Source organism: Denticeps clupeoides, chromosome 1 (assembly GCF_900700375.1).
Source record: "Denticeps clupeoides chromosome 1, fDenClu1.1, whole genome shotgun sequence".
Taxonomy (NCBI): domain Eukaryota; kingdom Metazoa; phylum Chordata; class Actinopteri; order Clupeiformes; family Denticipitidae; genus Denticeps; species Denticeps clupeoides.
Genome location: NC_041707.1, coordinates 9857002 through 9879594, shown reverse-complemented (window position 1 = coordinate 9879594; position 22593 = coordinate 9857002). Strand labels below are relative to the sequence as shown.

General features: G+C 43.0%; 1 protein-coding gene across 1 annotated transcript in view; it reads left to right on the top strand.

Moving 5' to 3' along the window:
• The window catches only part of dph6 (diphthamine biosynthesis 6), a 56954-nt gene that overhangs the window by 15974 nt on the left and 18387 nt on the right, over positions 1-22593 (top strand). The window contains exons 6-12 of the mRNA XM_028991982.1: positions 7376-7437; positions 7617-7711; positions 7913-8006; positions 10323-10473; positions 11270-11404; positions 12441-12570; positions 12868-13042. Of these exons, the coding sequence (XP_028847815.1) occupies positions 7376-7437; positions 7617-7711; positions 7913-8006; positions 10323-10473; positions 11270-11404; positions 12441-12570; positions 12868-13042 (842 nt within the window). The remainder of the gene's footprint in view (positions 1-7375; positions 7438-7616; positions 7712-7912; positions 8007-10322; positions 10474-11269; positions 11405-12440; positions 12571-12867; positions 13043-22593) is intronic.

The following is a 22593-nucleotide window of genomic DNA, read 5'->3' as shown; positions in this document are numbered from 1 at the left end:
TCTCAGATTAAGTAATTATGCTAATATGCAGGGTTTTTTTGTTGTTATAATTCTGTTTGGCCGCGGAGACAAAGAACCTTTGTGTCTCTTAAACCTGGAATGCAGCTAGGCCAAGTGTTGCCTGAAGCGACCAGGAACCAGTCGGCAAACCTCACCTCAGAGGCCAGAAGCTCACCGCAAGCCCTCACCTTGCTCCAAACACGCTTTGCTCCAAACGCACATTCCCTGCATGTCTGAAGGTTATTATTAGAAAGGAAAACTACCTAAGTCTTTTTTTTTTTTTTTTTTTTTTTTTTCCTAGCCCTCCGCACCCCTTTCGGCTACAGGTAGGGTGCTCAGATCTTATCAGCCCTGACTCCTCACCTGTCCCGTGGCTGCTGTAATTAGAAATGAGAGAATGGAGGAGTCTGGGAGCGCTGCGGGGGCATCGGCCCCCTCCAGAATAATTGCAGCTTTCATTAGAGCAGGTTGCAGCAGGAGCTGGCGTTGTGTGCAGCCAGGATTGGGTGACAGAGGACGGGATGCACACCCACCCTCGGGAGGAGATGAAGACACCTCGCTCCACCGCAGGGGTCGTGGCCATGTTTGAAATGACAAATGCTCCTTCTGGTTTTCGAGTGCTAAAGCGCCGCAGAAAACAGATGACGCCAAGTCAAGGCCGGTGGTTTCAGGAGTTCATTCCAAGTTTACCTCCTCCAAAAGGCAGGAGCAAGGAAAAAAAAAACAAGCCAGCCCCCCAAGAAGGTTCATTTCGCTGTCCAGAATGCCCTGGTTGCTTCCGCTCGTAGACTTTGTACTTTGATAATTGGCCACTCCGGCTGGCAGCATGAGGAATTCGCGTAATTAGCAAATTGATTGATTAGTGTATGTGAGGACGCCCTACCTCGCTGTAGTAGAAGTAGAAGTTAATTGGTCCCCAGCTCTGCTTTTAATTGTGGAGCCGCGGTCTGAAAGATTTCAGTGTTGGTGCTTTGTCTGTGGTACACGACACTGAAACGAAGCAGCGTGAGTGGTGCTCAGCGGCTCATCCTTTACAGAAGTAATTTGGGTGGCTAATTTCAGGCCTAGTCCATTAGCCTTGTTTTTTTTTCCCACAGGCGTTAGCATATGACAGGAATAATGGGACGTATGTGGTCTGGAACGCAAATGAGCGAACCCAGAAGAGGTGCTTATTAAGAAAAGCTACTTTTATCAGGAGCTCTTCCGATTCCCCACACCATGCATCTGAAGCTGGAGAAGCTGCCAGCTGTCCGACAGGAAGAAACTTTCATTGCCATCTCACTGGCTTTGGCCAAATTAGCCCTGCGAGCATTACTGTAATTTGCTGTTGACATTTGCGGCGCAACCTGCAATAAAACACAAAGATGGCGACAATTAGAGGAAGGCAGCAACCACAAACAGTGAAGTACGCCCTGGGGATGGACAGGATGACCTTGACCAGGGCTATGTTCCCAACAGCTGACTGAGACAACCAGACTTTTTGGGCTAAAGCTAATGGATTTAAGTTGCTGTGGCATACCAGATGGCACACTGTTTTTGAATATAATGAAAATTTTTGTTTTAATGATTGGTGCATACTAAATTATACCAAAACAAGAAATATAATAATATATTGCAAAAAAACAACAACAACAACTATTGTAATACTAATCAAAAGAAATTCTGTGAACATTTTCATTTAGGTTTGCACAAAAAAGACAATGAAGGTAGAGATGGGTAATTTGCTGTAATATTTTTTTGATTGATGTTATATGGGACATTTCTGTGGTGCTATATTAGGTGTAGCATATTAGAGAGTGTTCTCTAATGTCAAATACACTTGTTTGAGATGAAGAGGGATTTAATCAGTCAAAATGAGGAAGTTGTCTGCGTGAGAACTGGGATCCTCCCATTTTCTAGGTGTCAGAAATAATTACACACCTACAAAAAAGCATAGGCGGGTAATTCATTCCTCTCCAAAATACAGATAATCAGTTTTCATGTTTTGCAAAAACATGCTCATGTCTTACTGTAAATGGCCGAGCAGTCCAAGGCGCTGCGTTCATGTCACAGTCTCATCTGGAGACGTGGGTTTGAATCCCACCTCTGACAGATCTTTTTTTCTGGCAGTTGTTGAAAGTGAAGTGATTATCATCGTGAAACGCATAGCACACGTTGCATCCAAGGAAATGTGTCCTCTGCTTTTAACCATCACCCTTAGTGAGCAGTGGGCAGCCATGACAGGCACCCAGGGAGCAGTGTGTGGGGACGGTGCTTTTCTCAGTGGCACCTTGGCAGCTCGGGATTCAAACCAGCGACCTTCTGATTATGGAGCCCGCTTCCGCTAGGCCACAACTGCCCCACCAGGTGGGTAAGGAACCTGACCCGTAATAGGAAGGTTTACAGTTTAAATTCTGAACAAGGTGCCACTAAGGTGCTATTGAGCAAAGTACCATCCCCACACACTGCTCCCTGGGTGCTTTTCATGGCTGCACAGTTCCTTAATCAAGGAACTTCCTTAATCATAAACCCATTTTCATACATTTTTGCATGCTGTGAGTGATGGGATTTATTTTCTCTTTCTCAGCAATTGCTCCACACAACTGATAACATCTGAGGTTACGTCATTATATGTATTTTCTAATGCAGGAAATTTTCAGATTTCTTGTCTAATATAAAAGAACAGCCTGGGTTAGCCGGCATGATATGCATCAGATAAGGTGCACATTGTTCAGCTTAATTTATTGGATTTAAAAGATTACAGCCTTGATGTGTGAGAATTGCGTTTGTCCTTGCTATTATTCCAGACGGTGCATTTCAGATAAGGGCTTGAGCAAAACTCATGCACACCTTAATCTCATCATCTGTCTTTTTGTGGTTCTTTCACCCCTCTTTCTCTCCCTCAGATGGGGTGATGGGTAGAGGTTATTGTTTTCTTCCAGGTCTTTGAGAGCATTGTTCAAAGGATGAACTCGCTCACTTTCCACGATCAGATGCTTATTTCATGCATTTGAAAGCAAAAATGTTCCAGATCATGAATCCAATTTCTTTTCTCTCAGAAGGCGGGGATTAAAACCAAGCTGTCACTCTGGGTATCGGATCTTAAGACAACCTGAGGATGGCAGTGCTCACAGTATCTCGAATATCAGCTTTTAATTTGGATGCTGCTAAGCGTAAGACGAGCACGGAACCATTGCAGATGTACTTCCAATTACAAAACTAATTCACTTGATCTCTGTTAATATCACATGTTCATAAATTTGATGAGTTGAGTTAAAGCAAATGCATCTTGATAGCTGATATGATGATTGGATGATTCATCCAAACAACATATATTTACCTGGACAGATACAATCTGATAGTGTTCTTTTTTATATACATACATAGAAATGAATCTACTCTATATGAATTGGAATAAATGTGTGCAGATTAAATGCTTGTTGCTCAGCATGCAGGGCAATATATGGTAAACATGAAAAAGTTTCCATTTTGGCTAATCTATGCTTTCTAATAAACATCATTATCATTTCAGCCTCCTCGACTCTCCCCACCTGTTATCTCTTGTGCATTTATTTCTGTGTAATGAGACAGTATTGCTTGCAGTTGTGTTAAAATCACCCAACATTGTCTTGTACCTCAGAATAACAAATTTCCATGTGGAAGCAGCTGCGTCTGTCTTAATTTCAGGTGCTTGCGGGGCACTCCAGTGAAAAGGGAAGTCTTAAAATCCATTTCCACGTAGCTTGGTATTCAGGCTTGAAAGTTCACTGAATTTAATTGCTCCTTTATAGGATAATACTGGATGAAATCCTTTTAAAGGCGAGCCATTCTTTTTGGTTTCACGGGAGCCCTGTCTCTCTAAATTGCACAGGAGCTGTCTTTGGCGGCAGACAAATAGCAGCTTCTAGTGGGATTATTTGGGTTTAATGCGGCATAATGAGGTTAGGTAATTGGGTTTAGGTCAGGTTGTAAAACAGGTTGAGAGGAGACAGCGATGTGCAGATCATGTAAATGAGTGTGTGTGTGTGTGTGTGTGTGTGTATATATATATATATATATATATAGGGCGGGGGTATTCTTTGCTGAATTGTGTCCACAGCAGAAAGGGCCATGGACGCCATAACAATGCTGCTTACTGTTTGTGTTCGACACTGTAAACTGCATGGGGAGTCATAAATCAAGCTCTTTTTTGGGATTTTTAATCACCTATGTAGCTAATTAAAATGTTAATTGACCCAGTAAGTTCAACTCTTTCCTAAGTATTTTGGGAAGATGTCAGGCATGACTCATGGCCACTGGTACCCATTGTGAATCGGGAAAGCTTTGTCCTCCAGTCCATCTATTTGTTGTTTGTGCTTTCCGTTAGGGTTCGCCACAGCAAATCAACCGCACAAGTGGATTGGCAAAATTTTTACGCCGCATGCCCTTCCTGACGCCACCCTCCCCATTTACCTGGGCAAGAAAATACGCTGTCAATGTTTTCACAATCTTTTTTGCTTTCAGGAAGGTTTCAAGCATTCTGAAAATCGTTCACTGCTTTGGGACGATGGTGGGCTTGTAAGTTTTTACACATTTTTTTGGTGTAGGGCTGTGAGTTTAGAATACTGCGATGTGACCTTGTCACACCCACACCCACATATGGAAAGGTCAAACATTTCTCCTGAGTTCAAAGCTTACAAAAGAACATACAGTGATATTCTGAGATGTGAAATGAGTGATGTAATATCAGTTTTAACTGTATTACAGGCACAGGGGTATGAGTTGCCATTCACCTGTCCAATCGTACAATCCTGATGTCATTTCCCACAATGTTCTGAGATTTTTGTCAAAGAAAATTGTAGTGTGTGTGTTTGCACCACAGAAAAGTGGTAATTAGGTTAGATAGAGAGCTTGGTTTGTGTATAACTAGTACCATTACCATTAATACCATTAATGAGATATAACTGGAATGACTTTAAAATTATGAAAAGTCCTGAACTGTTCCTTTAACCCCTTATGGGCGGTTCCTTTGTTTGTTGTTTTTTTTACTCGCACTAAAGATGAAGTCACACGTCATATTTTATTTAAGAGTGTGGAGTTAATGAACATGCTTTTTAAAAAAGTGTCATTCTCATAGTAATTCACAGATGATCATTAAAATTAGTTAAAAGCCATGACTAATTAAAAAGGCTATTTAAATGAGATTGAATTTTTAAGTGGGGAGTCAGATGAGAGGAGGTTGAGATTCAATATTCTCACACTAATTAAGATTGGGGTCCCCTGGGCAACATACTGGTCCGCCCTTTTCTACCCAGTGCTGCTCCCCAGCTCCTCCTCACATCTTCCTCCTTATCTTCCAGGTACTTCACTTCTGTTACTTCGCCCCTTCCCTCAACTTCTGCTCAGTTCTTTCCCTTCTGCTTTATTCTCTTCTCCTGCCTCGACTCTTATTGCCCATTTTCTTGTTGTTTGTCATTCTCCTTTTTTTCTTGCTCCTTTTCACCTTCCTGTCCTCCATCATCTCCTGCTCCTCATGACCTGTGAGCTGCTGCCCCACCTGAAACCGTTTGTGAAAGCTCGTCTCTCTGGGCGTGTGTAGTACAAACTTGGCTTTGGAGATTATCTCATGAGAGTGGGGGGAGGAAAAAAAAGGAGGAGGAAGCCCTGGACCCACTCATGGTGTTCACCTAAGCCCCGTTACATAGCGCATGAAGAAGGCTGTCGCTCCAGCCTGCGCTGGACTTCAGCCGGTGCAGCTGTGTACCCGCTGTGGAGCACCGGGATGTTTTTATTCAGCCGCGTCTTCTGGGAAAGCCGCAGGAGAGTTCCGCTGCGGTTTGGTGCTGCACGTAACTGCGTAGTTGGCTCTGGGGGTTGTTTATGAGGATCGAATCAGGTTGTTTACAGGGGAGCGTGGCAGATCAGTAACAGGTGAATGAAGTCTCACGCAGGGTCAGGTGGTGACGGCACATGTTGAAGCTGAATCGAGAGCAACCACCTCCATGTCCCCTATTCACCATGACCTGTGACACTGAATGTATTTCAGTCATGAATGTGTCTCAGGCTTCTGTTTTTTTTCCTGCAGTTATTAAGCCTTTGTTCCCATGTGCTAGTAGCCAACATTTTAAGGTTGTTAAGCTGTAATAATACTTAGCTGTAACATTCAGCATCTTGCCATGGGTGGTAGTAGCCTAGTGGGTAACACACTTGTCTATGAACCCAGGTTCAAATCCCACTTACTACCATGGTGTGCCCGAGCATAACCCTTAACCCTGAGTGTCTCCAGGAAGACTGTCCCAGTAACTACTCATTGTAAGTCGCTCTGGATAAGAGCGTCTGTTTAATGCCGTAAATGTAAGTGCTTGTTAAAATAAGACTGTGCCAATGGTTTTGACTCACACTTTGACTTAGTCACTAGACAAGAATTAAACTAAATATGGGTTATGTTGTCCCTATCACGTCTATCATTTCTATATCTTTGTGTATGCAAATTATTTTGTTGTCAGAATTTGAGATCCACTGACTGAAATTAATAATCACATCAACCTACATTTGAAGTCATAAGTGTTCCAGGAATAAAGTTAAAGATTAATGATATTCTCTATTTTTATTCATATTTATGTTTTGATAATGTTAGGATAAATTGTTAGATTCTTTTCCTCTCCAGTTGAGCATCGTTGGATGCTCAATACTCATGACTTGAAATATTAGGATTTCCTATCAATATTGCACTTCATTTACGAAAGATGCTGATGTCATGCTAATAATGATGACTAAAAGTGCCTGCGCGTGTGTGTGTGTGTGTGTGTGTGTGTGTGTCTTGAGTGATGTAACATTTTGAAGTTGCCCCTGGGTGAAACACCCGTCCATTTTAGTTGCAGTAGAGAGGTGGGCTTCTGTGTGGGAGTCAATACAATATCCAATTGTCCCCACTATTCCTTTTTTAACTCTTCCACTCTAACCCCTTGCCCCTTGCTGCCCGGGCACACAGGCTCTCGTGCTCCATTCACATCTGCTGGGCCTGAGTCACTTCCCTGCACCGTGTAATGGGGGAAACGCAAATAAACAGGATCTCTCCCAGTTTACGTTCACAAAGGAACCAGACAGGGGCTCGCTTTTCAGCACGACTGAAAACTGTTAACCTTACCCGGAGAGATCTATGTACACAATTTGAAAAGTCAAATAAATAAAGATCCTGAGGAAGGTTTGTCTGTGTGTGTGTGTGTGTGTGTGTGTGTGTGTGTGTGTGTGTGTGTGTGTGTGTGTGTGTGTGTGTGTGTGTGTGTGTGTGTGTGTGAGAGAGAGAGAGACAGCGACAGGCCTGCTTCTCTGTCATCCAGAATCACTGTGTTATGTCTCTGATTGGGCCTCTCCTTGTGTGTGTGTGTGTGTGTGTGTGTGTGTGTGTGTTTGACAGGTTTGGATCCTGAGAAGCATTTAGGCAAATCTCTGTCTGAGATGGAGCCTTATCTGAAACAGGTCAGATCCCGTATCTGTGTGACTGTCATCTTGTCTTAGTCTGGCGTCGCCCCATTTCCTCACACCTTCACTTTAGCAACCATAGAATCAGTTGAATACGGCTACACTACCAAATACTTTTGTTTTAATGTTAGAATTGAGGAAGAGTCACCCAATTCTACTAATTCTCCCTTTGGCAGCTCTCTCAGAAGTACGGTGTTCACGTTTGCGGAGAAGGGGGCGAATATGAGACTTTCACCACCGACTGTCCGCTCTTCAAGAAAAGGATCGTCATGTGAGTTTTTCCATCTTAAACCTACTTTTGTCAAGTCCTTGTTCACATGCTCAGTGTTGGAGATCTATTGACAGCCTGTTTGGGTGTTCATGTACTCCTGAAAGTAGTTCCAGCTGCAGTGTGGCTTTTGATGATGTGGACGGTTTACAATTGTGTTTAAAAAAAAAATACAAAAAAAAAAAGTTAATGATATTGTTGCAGTGACGCCATGGAAACAGTCATTCACTCGGCGGACGCCTTTGCACCGGTTGGCTACCTTCGCTTCACTCAAATGCACACCGAGAACAAAGGCAATGTGAGTCTTTTTTGTTCCAATCCAAAGATGTGAAGGTGAGGCGGTGATGTCCTGGTATCTGTGTGTGTGTCTTTGCATCTATCAGGGTTTTGTCTTTTCCAAATGCCATAATTCTCCTTTATTACTCATTAAAAGGAGAGTTGCTTTAATGGTGTGTAATACAGCTGTGTAAACCGCCATTTCAGGTGTTGAGAAAGCTTAATGGATCAGAGATTCCCTGTTTGCTACATAATCTTATATTTTTATAAGTGTTAATCAGTGGAGGGATGAGCATGGATTTTGGATCCGATGCCCAGATGTGTTGTATGCTTATAAAAAAAATTGGTTTTCTACCCACCCAGAGTGTAATTTACGACTGGGATTAACTTAAGTGTTGTTTTTTTACAAACAAATTTACGGGAGGAGCCAATAGAGCCTATAGACTGACAGCTCTCATGCACCTCATTTAAAGCCACTCCTCTCTGTATGTCACATGCCCAGGTGTAGTGCAAGGTCCCGTCTCCTCCTTTCCTCCTCCGTTCCCTTCCATTGTCTTTGCTTCTAATAAACAGTTAGTGGACATGACAAATACACTCACTATTATGGTCATGTTATATTACTCATATACAGATTTTGACTTATTAACTGTAATGTGGAAAAATAAAATTCTTTATAATTCTAAGTTTTTTTATTCACTAAACGCTTATGAAACAGACCCTGAGCCTGATAACTGTTTGGGTGTTTGAGGAGTTGATTTGACACAGAAAAGAGGAAACTGGTCTGAGGCAGTGGAGAGATGCAGCTCCATGGGGGATTTATTCTGTTTTTTAACTCCCTCTCTCCTCACTCGGCCTACTTTGACATCTGCAATATTCACTCCCGCCCCAAACTAGGCCCCGCTTAATAAACATGTCCGCTCAAATAAAAGAATGTTATATTCAGGTAGACGAAGCAGCCTGGGAAAGCACACACAGTGGCTACGCCCAGATAGCTGTCGCCCGGATGGTGCGGAGAGGGAAGGAAAGGTTATTCTGGCCCCAGAGTCGCAGCTGCCGCCATCCGATTGGCCGCGCCGCATCACTCAGACCTCCAGTCATCGTGTCCCTCGGTGCCTGCATTTGGTTAAGTGCGCTCATCTGTGTTCTGGAGTCCAGAGTTTGGTGCTCTGGATTTGATTATTGTAAAAGTTCCCGGCCGGCTGCATGTTTCCAGAGAGTGTGGAGCAGCGCTGGTCATTACTGCTGTGTTGAAGTAATGAGATCTCTACAGACGGGTCGACGCAAAGCTGCTGAATCGGCCCACGCTGATCACAGGGGCTACGTCTTGAAATCCCGGAGCCAAATGAACCAAGAAAAAAATCAACAGCAGTAAATCTGAGAAGAGGAGAGATTTGGGCTGTTGGGAGGTAGATGAAGAGGAGGCATAAGAACTTTAAAGAAGAGTCTCTACATAAAATGGTGGAAGGGGTTTGGATCAGAATCTCTGGGATATGTGTCTGTGAGGGCATTTTTGTTGGATTGCTGGTGAGCTGGCGCGTGTTTATATGCACACACAAACTCTCCCCACTCCTCCAGCCACCCAGCCATCAGCGATCCCTACACCCCGCCAACGTGGCCCTACTCCCCCCTCAGGGTCAGCAGGGAAGGGCAGGGAGATTCCGCATCCCCATCCAGGGGAGAACCTCCCCTCATCCAGCCGTCCGAAGCGCTCTGCGTCAGGCTGACAAATCCGGGCTGACACCCTCTCTGGAGGAAACGGCGGTGGGGCTTTGGGTGGGGGGTGGTTGTGCAGCAGCATTTGCCCGGAGTTCATTCTTTTTGCGCTCCTCTCCTGGAGTATAATTAATTTGATTATCATATGGCCAAATACAGCTGACGACGGGGGATTAACCAAAAATTGGAACTATTTATTCAAATGTGCAGTGCCTTTGCTGTTATTGTCAGGTAATGTCTACCTAAACAGAGCAACTGTGCCTTTTTTTATTCATATAATGAAGCATAAAGGATTCACAAATTATGAATAAGTGAATGGCAGGGTGTTTTTGTGTAAACCGAACAAGTCAAGAGCAAGTCTGGTGTTTTGACTGACAGCTGAAATGATTGCATTTACAGTATCAGAAAACAGCCCCCTCTCTCTGTAATTCATGAATACGTTAGCAAGCTTTTTCATATTCATTCACCTCCGAGTCATTTGTGTCAGAGAAAAGACTGACATAGCGCATGTGTGGTTATTGGAAAACGAATTAGGCTCGGTTATGTTTTCATTTGCTTGTTGTTTTGAGCCTGTCCCCTCCCCCCGTCTGTCTTTTGATTTATTCCTGTTCGGATTTTATTGCAGGGCGCCACTGAGAAGCCTCTGCCCCTTGGTAGTTGTCCTTGCCGAATCTCCATTGACAAGATGACTGAAGAGGCTGAATATGCTGATAAAACTGAAGACATCCAGGAAGAATTTTCATCAGACAGTGACCTTAGTTGTCAGTGGGGCCATGGTGAGATGGGTTTTGGTGTTTATGTGGGGGTCTGTTATGTATGACATGCGATTCACTTCAAACCACCAACAGAAATCTTAAATAAAGCAAGACCACCTCTGACCATTTTTCTTTAAAGAGATATCAATACGAAAATTTCGTATCAATGGATGAGATCCAGAGATGTGTAAATAATACAGTAAATCAAACATTTTTGGTTTACTGTACTGATATCAATCTGTAAGAGAACTAAGAATTTTTTTAAAAGCCATATTAAAATTACAGTTTGAGGGTTTGATAGTCAAAACATCTTCATTTATCAGCAGTGTTTGTGTTGAAATCAACATAGAAATATGTTTTTCTAATGTTGTATTTGCAACATTTTGTGTACAACTTGCTCTCATTTGCCACATAAGGGCAATTATCCAACCCTGTTAAGGCACACCCACTGACCAGAAAATAATAATCTATAGCATGCACTGTAGCTATATACATTTCTAGTAGTTATTGAAGTGCTATTATTTACCTTTTTATGGTTGTTGCAGCACTGTCTTAGAAGCACTGCACTAGCACTTTTTCACTAGTGTAAGGTCGAAGGTGTCCTCAGGATTTACATAAATACATAAAGTGTAAATATATATACGTAAAGCATGAACAAGTTAGCACCAGTTAAAAAATACTGATCTAAGGGTTGAATAGTGGAGCAGATGTTTGTTGTCCAGATGTTTGATAGGCAGATGTGTATTATCAGCACATACTGAATATGGTCAATAATGTGTGTGTGCTGTAATGCCTGGTCTCTTATTTCCAACTTTAGAGTGCATCCCGGGCGGCTCCCCCCAAAGCTCTCTGGGCTACGAGTGGATAACCGGGATAACTGGCAGCAGCAGGCCGGCAAACACGGATCTGGGGATACGGGCCCAAACGGAGCGCGCCTTCAACACGCTGCAAGGTACAAAGCAACGGATCACAGTTCAAAAAGCATTTAAACAGCGCCCTGCGCCAAGCAACTTGGAGGCAGCTTACATATTCTCTGTGTTTCTATACGTATTAACCCCGCCGCAGCTTCAATAATCCATGTTGGCTCAAATGAGAGTTCTGAGCTCGTGCAAGATCTGCCTTTGACGGCACCAGAGGTGATAACGAGGATTTAAAAGTCAACATTGCGCTCAGTTGGCACAGGCTGCATGCACGCCTGCTTTGTTCCAGCGGGTCTCTTTCGTTTCTCCTTGTTGCACTTGCAAAATGCACTTGAAGAGGTGGGGCAGGGTGTGCGAGCATGCTCTTTATTCACCAAAGCCCCTTTCAAATCGCGAAGGCAAGCAGCACACGTGTCAGGGACCCCGTCCATCACACGAGCGGGGCAAGCCGCCTCGCCCGGAAAAAAAAATAGGGGACAGACACTTCAAATTAACTGGGAAGAGTGAGGCTGCATCTTCAAAACACACACACACTCCCGCACATTGTGTGGTTTGCCTTTTTATGCCTGCAGAACTTTTTCTTTCTTTCTTTTCCCTCTCTCTTTTAAGGGCAGCCTGTAACAGAGCGTCTCTCTTACGCTTTTTCTTGCGTGTGTGTTGTAAAGAAAGAGGAGCGAAAGATGAAAAGCATATTTAATGTTTAGCGTCTTTGCCGAACAGCCTTCACTACGCTGAGACAATATTAAACAAGTTAATATTTAATGAAGAGCCTCTTTGTGTGAGGGAACTGTGTGAAGTGCACAGAAATGTTGGGGTTTTTGCAAAGGAAAAACAAACTTGATGCTGGATGAAAACATTATGGGCACCCAGGCCTTGCCTAAAGGCCTTTTCTTCTACTCGAGTTGTAGAGCTGAACGGGTCACAAACACAAGTTTCACCGATCATTATCTCTGTTGAAAAGCAAAGTGCTGCAAACAGGCCTTTTGAGATGGACGCTGTTTGGAGTTTTTTTTTTTTTTTTTTTTTAATTAAAGGCCAGAATAGAGATATCACAACTGTTCTGTGTAGGCGAGCTGGAGAGCAGAGGGCGGCAGATGAAGCACATCGTTCTGGTTCACCTCTATGTCCGGGACATGGCTGCTTTTGCTGAGGTGAACTCAGTCTACGCAACCCACTTCGGCTCCAGTCCTCCTGCCAGGTACAGGCCCCCACCCCATTCTATGGTAAAAACCTTAAAATGAACGCACTCTTGACATTAAATTGCTTCCACCTTTGTGAGTGTAATTAATTTTAATCTGTAATACTATGTAGTAGATATTGTTACTACTTTTTTTGTATTTGTATTTTGTTGCATGTTTTTCACCGGTATTGTAAACTCATTTTAATCTAACAGTCAAACTACAACGATATTTTAAAAATGCAGGATCCTGAACCGAATACCCATTTCATGTTGTGATTGTATTACATTAAAATTTGCTGTGGTTCTATGCTGCAGGGTGTGTGTTGAAGCTCCTCTGCCTGCTGGCCAGCTCTTATTGATGGACTGTCTGCTTCACGACTGGGCCCGCCCTGCTGAGGAAGGCTCCTTCCAGCAGCGAGAAGCTCTTCATGTACAGAGCCTGTCCCACTGGGCCCCGGCCAACATTGGCCCCTACAGCCAGGCGGTCAGGGTGAGGCTCTTCTTCCAGATCCTTCCTGAGATGTAGCCTGTGTGGTCTTCTTGGCCTCCACTGATCACGCTAACATCATTGTAAATACAACCAGTTCCAAAAATAGCCAAAAAAGCAATGTTAGTGGCATGCAATCCTACTACTGTTCCCTTAACCCGGACAATTTGGTCGGGAAACACGGTGTATTTATTTGCTCTGTACAACAGTTTGCAGTGTGAGAAGGAAAACAAGATGACTGACCCTGAGTGCGATGCCTGTCCCTGATGCTGAGATATGCATCCGCCGCTGATGTGTAATGATTGTTTGTATTTGTGCGTGGAAGCTGCGTTCGGTGTGATCTGGAGCTCTTTGATGCGATCTGGTACTCTGTGCAAAAGCAAACAGCTAATGTGGCTCCGATGCGAAGCGTACACTGGGTAAAATGTGGCTCCACGGCTGGCTGACGCTGTTGTTTACCCGGCCTCTAACGGGATTACGCTTGTCAGGTTATTGTCAACAATGCAAGACGTCCCTCTCATCTCTGCCTGGCTTTCATCATTTCCTCTTCATTCTCATGCAAACAGATACACATGAATGTATGGTCAAGTTATACTCCTGAGTTTTTCAGACTCATATCTGTCAGTGAATGCACTGTAATAACATCTGAAAAAAATACCAGCCTGGGTAGTTGCCATATTTTGGAATTTTAAACTTTGGAGAATTTTAGTGTGTACCTGGGAAATTACAGCAGCATATCAAATCCTAAAAAAATAAATATATATATATATATGTGTGTGTGTGTGTGTGTGTGTGTGTGTGTGTGTGTGTGTGTGTGTATATTTAGACATGATTTTAGTGATTATTAAAATATTAAGTGATGATAGTGTAGCATTAACACATTCCACCTATGGTTAATGGTAACGTGAGTAAGACTTGGCAACAAGACATTTTATACTCATATAGGGGGCGGGGCAGTATAGCTGTGTGGGACAAAGATAATCTTGAACCTGACTTCAACTTTGTAGTTTTGCATTGCTAAAGTCTCTGGTTTCCTCCCTCCATCTAAATGCACGCAGGCTAAGTGGCTCTAAATTGGCTTGAAGCGTGCATATGTGACTGGCATCCCACACAGAGTGGATCCCTACCCTGCGCCTGATGTCCTGGGATGGTCTCCTGCAGCTGCGATCCTGCGACTGAGCAGTAAATGAAATCAATTTCAAAATGAAAAACTATATAAAATGATGTACAGTCAGGTCCATAAATATAGACATAATTCATATCCTTTTTAATTTGTACACTACCACAATGGATTTAACTGCAGACATTCAGTTTTAATTGATCTTTGTCTCCTCTGTCAATAGTATGTGGTTCCAGAACTGTAAAGGCTTTTTAAGATGTTATTTGGCGAACTCTACTCGGGCCTTCCTGTTTTTGAGGCTCACCAATGGTTCACATTTTGTGGCGAACCCTCTGTATTTACACTGGTGAAGTCTTCTCTCTTCGGTGTTTCACCACAGTTGTTTTCGTGGTCTTCTGGGTCTTTTGGTGTTGAGGAGCTCACTGGGGCATTCTTTCTTTTTAAGAATGTTCCACACAGTTTATTTGGCCACGCCTAATGTAATGTTCTCATGGCTTTGTTTTTTTTGCTTTCAGCCTGATGATTGCTCGCTTCACTGATAGTGACAGCTCTCTGAATCTCATACTGAGAGTTGGCAGCAACAGATTCCAAATGCAAATAGCACACTTGAAATTAACACTTTTATCTGCTCCTTGTAAATGGAATAACACACACCTGGTTATAGAACAGCTGAGCAGCCCAATATCCCCAGTGGCTGGTGATGTCTATGCATTCCAGACTACAGCCTCTAACTGACTGCAAAGGATTTACCAAGAAGTTATAAAAAGTTTGATTTATGATCATTTGTCTCATTACTTACTTTTCATTACTCATCCCTTTAAAATTGCGAGGCACATATACAAACTGTTGTAATTCCTACACTGTTCACCCGATTTAAAGTGATGAGATGTGAAGCACTGCATCACAGCACATGGTGACACAATGAAATGTGTCCTCAGCTTTTAACCCATCACCCTTGGTTAGCAGTGAGCAGCCATGAAAGGTGCCCAGGGGAGCAGTGTGTGGGGACGGTACCTTGCTCAAGGGGACCTCAGTGGCACCTTAGCAGTTTGGATTTGAACCGGCAAACCTTCTGATTACAGGTCCGCTTCCTTACCCGCTATGCCACCACTGCCCCCAAATATTTGAAGGGGGCACCCGAATGTAAAAAAAAAACCAAACAGTAAAGTGTAAATACCCTCAGATTTTAGCTAAAAGTCTGCAGTTAAAAGACGTCTCGTCTTTTATATTAAACATAACATAGCACCTCTTTCTCAGCACAAAGGACTGTTGTCTCATGCAGGAGTAAAGCCAGACTTGACACTAAAGCAACTCGCTATTGGCCCATAGCCAAGTGCAAATGTTTTTTTTTCTGTTTGCTTATTGTAGTTATGGAGTAATGTATTCCCATTCATTGTGCCAGGGAAGCAAACATTCTTCATTATTAAAAAAAGAAAAGTCTTTTAGTCCTTTTATTAGTCCTATTATAACTGATTGGATTTTACAGAATCTTCATATGGGTAGGGTACTTTTATCCAGCATAAAAATAGATTTTTTTTTTTTTGTCTGATGCCAGTTAAGAAGTGATAGCAATCAGCTTATACCAATGCATGGTTGATATATCAGTGCACATCTCAGTCCACTAACGTTTTATGGCCCTTGTGGTCTTCTTGGCTCACACCGATCAAGCTGCAGTCATTGCTAATTCTGCCAACATATAAAAGTCATTTTGGTGATTTTTATGTAATATCGCAAATTGTCAGTGACTAATAAATGTTATTTTTTATGACACCATGGCACTCAAAATATTCTTATGAGAGAATTCCGATTTGTCTCTGCCTCGGCCCATCCATCTTCATCCTCTGAGAGAATCATTGTCCACTGCCTCATCACACACCCATCAGGCTACAGGGTTGCATTAACCATGTCCTAATGTCAGACACGCTGCTGCGTATTGATACAATTACCCCCTTGCTGTGCATATGCAGATGTGCGGCGGCCCCCTGCAGCTCTGCTGGAATGAGAACGTGAGTGTCTGGCGTGCGGTGGTTCACAGCGATGGCCGCGGTGGGATTTGCACTGGAAGACCTCCCTCCCTCTTTGTGAAATAATTAGTGATAAATTGTTAAATCCCATTAAAGGCCTGAGAGAGTAGCTTAGCGTAGCCTGAATGCCTTTCTGGCATCTCAATTATTTCCCTGAAACAATTATTTCTGGTGTTGCGTGAGCCATTGTTCTGTCACAGATTAAAAAAAGTGCAAATGTGTGACATTAAAGAAAAACAAATAAGTGGAGAAACTAATTTGTTGGGGAGATTTTGCAGGCGTGGGTTGGACCCTTCAAAAGGTCATTGCAGATCAATGCAAAGTGATGTTGGAAACTTTTATGTCCTGATTGGAGCCAAGACTTCCAGGTAGAGTAAATCCTTCTACAAATCACACTGTGTGACACAAATCTACTAAACATGTGTAAGGCAGGTATACACAGTGGATGTGAAAGTGTAGACACTCCTGTTAAATTAGCTGTTTTTTTGGCAAAAAATTAACCACATTCGTTTTAAAACTGTTCCCACCTTTGATGTATTAGAGAGAACAAAAAGCAGAAAAAGCTGGTTGCAGAAGCCCTTAAACTAGAAGCATCTTTGTTGAAGCTTCTCTTGATTTAAATGCAGTGTTCAGTCTTCTGTATGATGGTCTGTGGTTTTGTAGAGGTGGATAACACCTCTACAAAACACGCCTATGAAACAGAAGAACACATTGTCACAGGTTCAAGCCCCATTTGTGGGGGGGATGTCCTTGTAACTACTGATGGTAAGGTCCTCTGAATAAGGGCGTCTGTACGAAGGTATGTAGACTGGACTATGATGTCACCCACTGAATCGAAGGCTATGATGCAAGTTGTCATCATCATGTGCTAATGGTAAACACCACCAGTAAACAGAACATGATGAATGTTGCTCAGGCATACGTTCTGTTTACATGTTTGGAGGAAAATCCTGAGGGGTGGCGGAGGCGAAGAATGTGAACTTCACAAGCATTTCTACTTCATTTCCATGCCATGACCCACAGATCTTCTGTGTTGTCTTGGTGCTAGTTTGGGTTTTCAGCACTACATCACATTTTGTGTGTTTATTAATGTTGTTTGAGTAACTGTAGGTCAGTGCAGCACACTGTCAGAGGCTCATCCTAAATTTGTGATCGTACATGTAGTGTCACAGTACAATAGTAGGGCCTTTCTTTAAGAATTGTTTCACAATTGGCATATTTTGTCTGGTATGGCTCAAAATCATACAAGGCCTAAGAGAGAGACACACACACATACAAACACCCATCTTTAGTTTTACCACATATTTACCATATACCATGTTCTTTTACCCTAACCTTTAAGACACATGTACAGTATAAATACATGGTATTACATTTGTTTTGGTGATTTGTTGGCAAGACCCTGTTAAATAAACTCTGACCTATGCTCTTGCTATCTAAGACCAGAATCTTGTTGTGTCAGTTGCAATTTATTATTATAGTGAATACTCTGTTATTTATTTTATTTATTTATACTTTTTCCTTTGGGCAGGATCTATTCAGTGGGCTATTGAATTAGTATTTTTATTCATGCTTTATTCCAGTAGCTGTAAGGCTGCACGTAGTTTGGCTCTGGGACAGTTTCAGATCTACTGTGATTTACAGAATTAGTTAACCTTTGCGCTGTTGCCAGTTATTGCTTTAGGCTTCCAATATGTTTGCTGATCGTTTAGGTGAAATCATCCGGGAGGCAGGGAAATGATAATTTAATTTGGGATTTGTTTATGCCTTTCTTCTATCAGTTATACCCTTGATTAGGTTCTGGTGTAGGGTCATGTTTAGTATAATGGCGTTAATGAGGCAATTTTAGGTGGTTGACAGGTTTTATTGTGGTCACTGGCCTCTCTTGATTTATAATACATGGCAGAGTTGACTTTCCGCTGCTGGAGTTGCTCCAGTGCCTGATTGTTTTGTCATTTCTCTGTTTATCAGTATTTTCCTGCAAATAACTGTAATCTTGCTTGAATATTTATTAGTTCAATTTTTTTATCCTGCAAAAAAATCTGCAATGTTTTGTCATCCGTGTTATTATTTCAGTTATTTTGCAATATTGTAGTTTTAATCATTTCAAGAGCAAAAAAAGCTTGATTGAGCTTGAAGATTAAGCCTGGACGTTGGCAGATGGCTGGAATTGACCCTTCATTAAGTAAAGCCATATATAACAGCATGGGGCCCAAACTGCTTACAGCCCCACACATTTGTGAGTTAAAACTTCTCAAATCCGAGCTTCCCTCCAGCATACAGAGCTCAATGCAAATTTTACTATAATTACACCATTCCAAAGGGAAACATTTCCTTTTTTCCATATTGAAGCTCCTTTGGAATTGTGGTTGCTTAACATCTCCCCCTTTTCTGATTGAGATAAATGCAATACCCCCAGGACATTTGTTTTGAAATTCTATTTACAGATTAAATTCAGAGAGATTGTCGAGGAGCTACCGGCGGAGGTCCCAGGTTGGGGAATAACCCTTTTACTCCAGCTCCACAGGGATTGGAACTCTATTTGGTGGAAACCTCATGTGGGGGGCCACTATTAGATTTGCATTGGATTTAGAGAATTGTCGGAGTGGACCATTGCACAGTTAGGAAAGTGGATCTGACACTGGCAATTAGGGAGGAGCAGCTTGCTGCAGCAATGAAATTTAAATAATCTTCTTAAAGGGGGTTAAACGCATTAAAACAATGAGCTGCGTCTGACCTCCTTGTTAGCGAGTTCAGGGGTCAAGTTCACCCGTTTGCCCTTTCCTGGTCCCAACAAAGTGAATGGGACAAGAAGACTCTTGAAAGGGGTCTTGCTTTTGTTTTTGTAACTGATTTAAGCTAATTGAATTTGATACTTAGCTATTTTTTATTAGAAATATATATATATATATATATATATATATATATATATATATAAAATTTATTTTATTATTGTTTTTTTTTTTTTTTTTTATTTTACAAAATCCAGTAATTAGAAGTGCAGACTTGTCATTCTTCTCCAGTCAGACTTCAGACTACGAGCCAGACACACACCTCTGTTATTCCCCAAAACAAGCTCAGATTGAACACCGACAAACACAGCATCTGCCTCAATTACCAGAGGATGGTAATTAGCTAAAAATCGAGGCTTCTGAGGCTTTTTTTTGGGGGGGCAGGAGGGCCCTTTTCAAGGGAGGGGAGGTGGGGGCATCACAGTGTGTACAGATTAATTAGGACGCTTAACTTCGTTTTTAATACAACAAAATTAATCCTATAAAAATGAGAGATCTCAGAGGAGGACGCTTGTCAGCGCTTGACGCTAGCGCTTTGCCATAATCTATTAAAACAGAGCTTTTATCTCACCTCGCCCCTGTCATATTTTATGGATTTTTTCATAAACACTGCCTATACTTCATAAATGTCTCAATTTTCTAGTCTATTAACATTACTTCAAACGCAGCTGATAAAAGAGGAGGGCAAGCGTGAAATAATGCTCCAATATTATGAAGCGCTTGAGGCAAGAACAGTGGGAAGGCTCTTCAGCTACACAGCGCAGACAATGGCGAGAACGCTATCAACCCTAATATAACGCAGATTACAACTCTCACTGCCGCAGTGGGATAAACCACTGCGAAGCATCGGAACCGAGAGGGAAGGTTCTTTTTCCTTCTCCTTTCATCAGGTGCTGAGGTGGGCCAGCCATCCCGTCAAATTTATTTATTTTTTTATTCAAGAACCAAATATGCTTCATTGAGGTGGAAATAGAAAAGGAAAAAGGAGGGAAAAAACTAAACCAAAAAGTAATAATTTTTTTAAACATTTTATTAATGAGAGTAATTCCTAAAATGTATATTTTTGATTCACACAAAAACAGTATATATACATAATTGTAATAAAATTAAGTGACGAGTCCCAGGTGCTCCATTGTTTTGGTGAGTCAGGTTAGCACATACTTTGCTCATCTTTGCAGGGCATACCAAGTCAGGGAGCAGCGTTTGAGATCAACGTTGCATCTGTTGGACTTACTCATCCCTCTGTCGATCTGCTCCACAGACTCGGTTGGGACGTCCGGTCGTGTTTAACCCTGACCGGTTCGCCAATTCCGTCGCAATCCCATAGCATAGCTGCGCAGATGGTTGGACCTCTGGGCCTGGAAACACTGCTTACTCACGCACACAATCTCCACCCACCTGGTTCAGGTCTCGTGTTGCTGGGACCATGAGGTCAGTCAGAATGACTCAGTCTCTGCCCAGCTGAGTATCTGATCCTCGCTGACAGGGTCCTGGCTGTACGTTGGCACTGTGTACCAGTCGTCATTCCAATTGCTCAGTGACTCTGGGACCAACAGAGAGAACACATGCATCACCATCCATCTCCTGCATGTTAGTTATGGGAGAGACCTTTGCATAGATGTAGATAGATCTGTAGCATGCATACAGGCAGAGGGAACAGCACACTTGGGCGGAAGACCACCACCTATGCCTCACTGAACAATGTGTACAATTGCAAGGATGGAAGAGTCAATGATCTGTTGAGGTGGAGAACAGTGTTCAGCATCTTGCTGCCTTGATTGTGGCCCCATGGAAAAGAAAGAAAAGAAGAAAGTGAAGTGATTGTCACATGTGATACACAGCCACACAGAACACGGTGCACACAGTGAAATTTGTCCTCTGCATTTAACCCATCACCCTGAGTGAGCAGTGGGCAGCCATGACAGGCACCCGGGGAGCAGTGTGTGGGGACGGTGCTTTGCTCAGTGGCACCTCAGTGGCACCTTGGCGGATCAGCATTCGAACCAGCAACCTTCTGATTACGGTGCCACTTCCTTAACCGCTAGGCCACCACTTCCCCTGGAAGCTGACCCATGGTGGCAGAAGTCATTTTCAGGAATCATCGCCTGTGTTTGGCGCATTATCCTCTGCCACGTGGCGTCGTTAGTGCTGGTATCGGCCTGTACCGGGTGAGAACACGGGAAGGGCTGGATCTGTCAGAGTGCATCGCCTTCCTGAGGCCCGGCCCCTACCACTCTCCCCTTTATTAACATCCCCGCCATGACAACTGATCCTAATTGTCTCTGAGCGCCTCTTCATGTATTATTGGTGCCTGACTTCCTTGGTTCATGTCAACAACCCACAGGACGGAGGACAGGGTCGCCCCCTCCCCCGCACACCCGGCATGTGCAGTGACCAGAACACACCTAACTGTGTTTCGCTGAGTGTCCTTTTAATAGCTGCTCCGGTTCTCGGTTTGACGTCCCATCATTGTGGGCTTGTGGTAAACCAGTGTTGGACTTATACTTAATCAAAATTTTTATTTAGATTGGGGGTAAAAAATAGTCCAGCACCAATGCTGGTGTGTTCTGTCCCTTATTACCATGTTTATAACCTACTTGGACTTATTTCATGTTTAGTTTTATGTTTGTGCATATAAGTGTATTTAAAATTAACATGTTTGCATTTGCACGAAAAGAAAGAATCCAAAACTGACCGGTGCATTTTTTTTCCCAGTCAGAGCATAAGCAGCCCATCTCAACAAATACGGAGGAATATAGGAAAAATCGTCCGGCACAATACGTTTTGATCACCATCTAAGGGAGGAGGAACGCATGACCGTGTTATTACTATGGTAACTAGGCGGCCGTGTACCGAGGTTGGCTGCGCGTTCCTCCACCGTGCGGTGACGAGGGCCGAGCTGACAGGACAGGCAGGGGCTCCGTGTCTGCACATCACGGCGCCGAGAGGACCGTCACACCAAGCCGGCGGACAGAGAGGAGGTGGTGAAGGAGGAGGAGGTGCCCGGGTTCACTGCTGGACCGAGAGAGATCTGAGGATCATTTCTCTGTCTGTGCCATACAGAGGCAGGTGGAGTTGCACCCTTACTGTGGGAGGCGGCCGCTCACAGCTACTCTCCGCACCCTGTTTTTGGGATGAACAGCTATTTTTAGATTAGGTCTCACTGCACTTTGAGACACAACGTTGTCCAGTTATTCCTTTAAACTAAGGCTGACAGTAAGTGCCGGTGAAACAGGATTATTGGGTCTTCTCACAGCATTGCAGCCTCGTCTTAATTTATTAATGAGATGTTGGTTTTTACCAGCGGTAAAAAGTGATGGCCCTGTGATATTAACATTTATGTCCCATTTACTTTTTGGCCGTTCACATTGTCATTAATTTCTCATCGAGGACTCTGTTTGAGTAGTAACTTTTAACCTGGTCATTCATATTTCATCAGCTATTGTCATTCTGGCGCATTTTTTGGTATATAAAAGTGCTGTGAATGAATAATGGACAGTGTTCCGTTTTTAAGCAAGCCCATGTCGTAGATGTATCATCGCATTCAGTGTTACACAGATTTATAATTCATTCGAGTGTGTTTTGTGAGTGTGTGTCAGATAGTATGAATGTCATGGC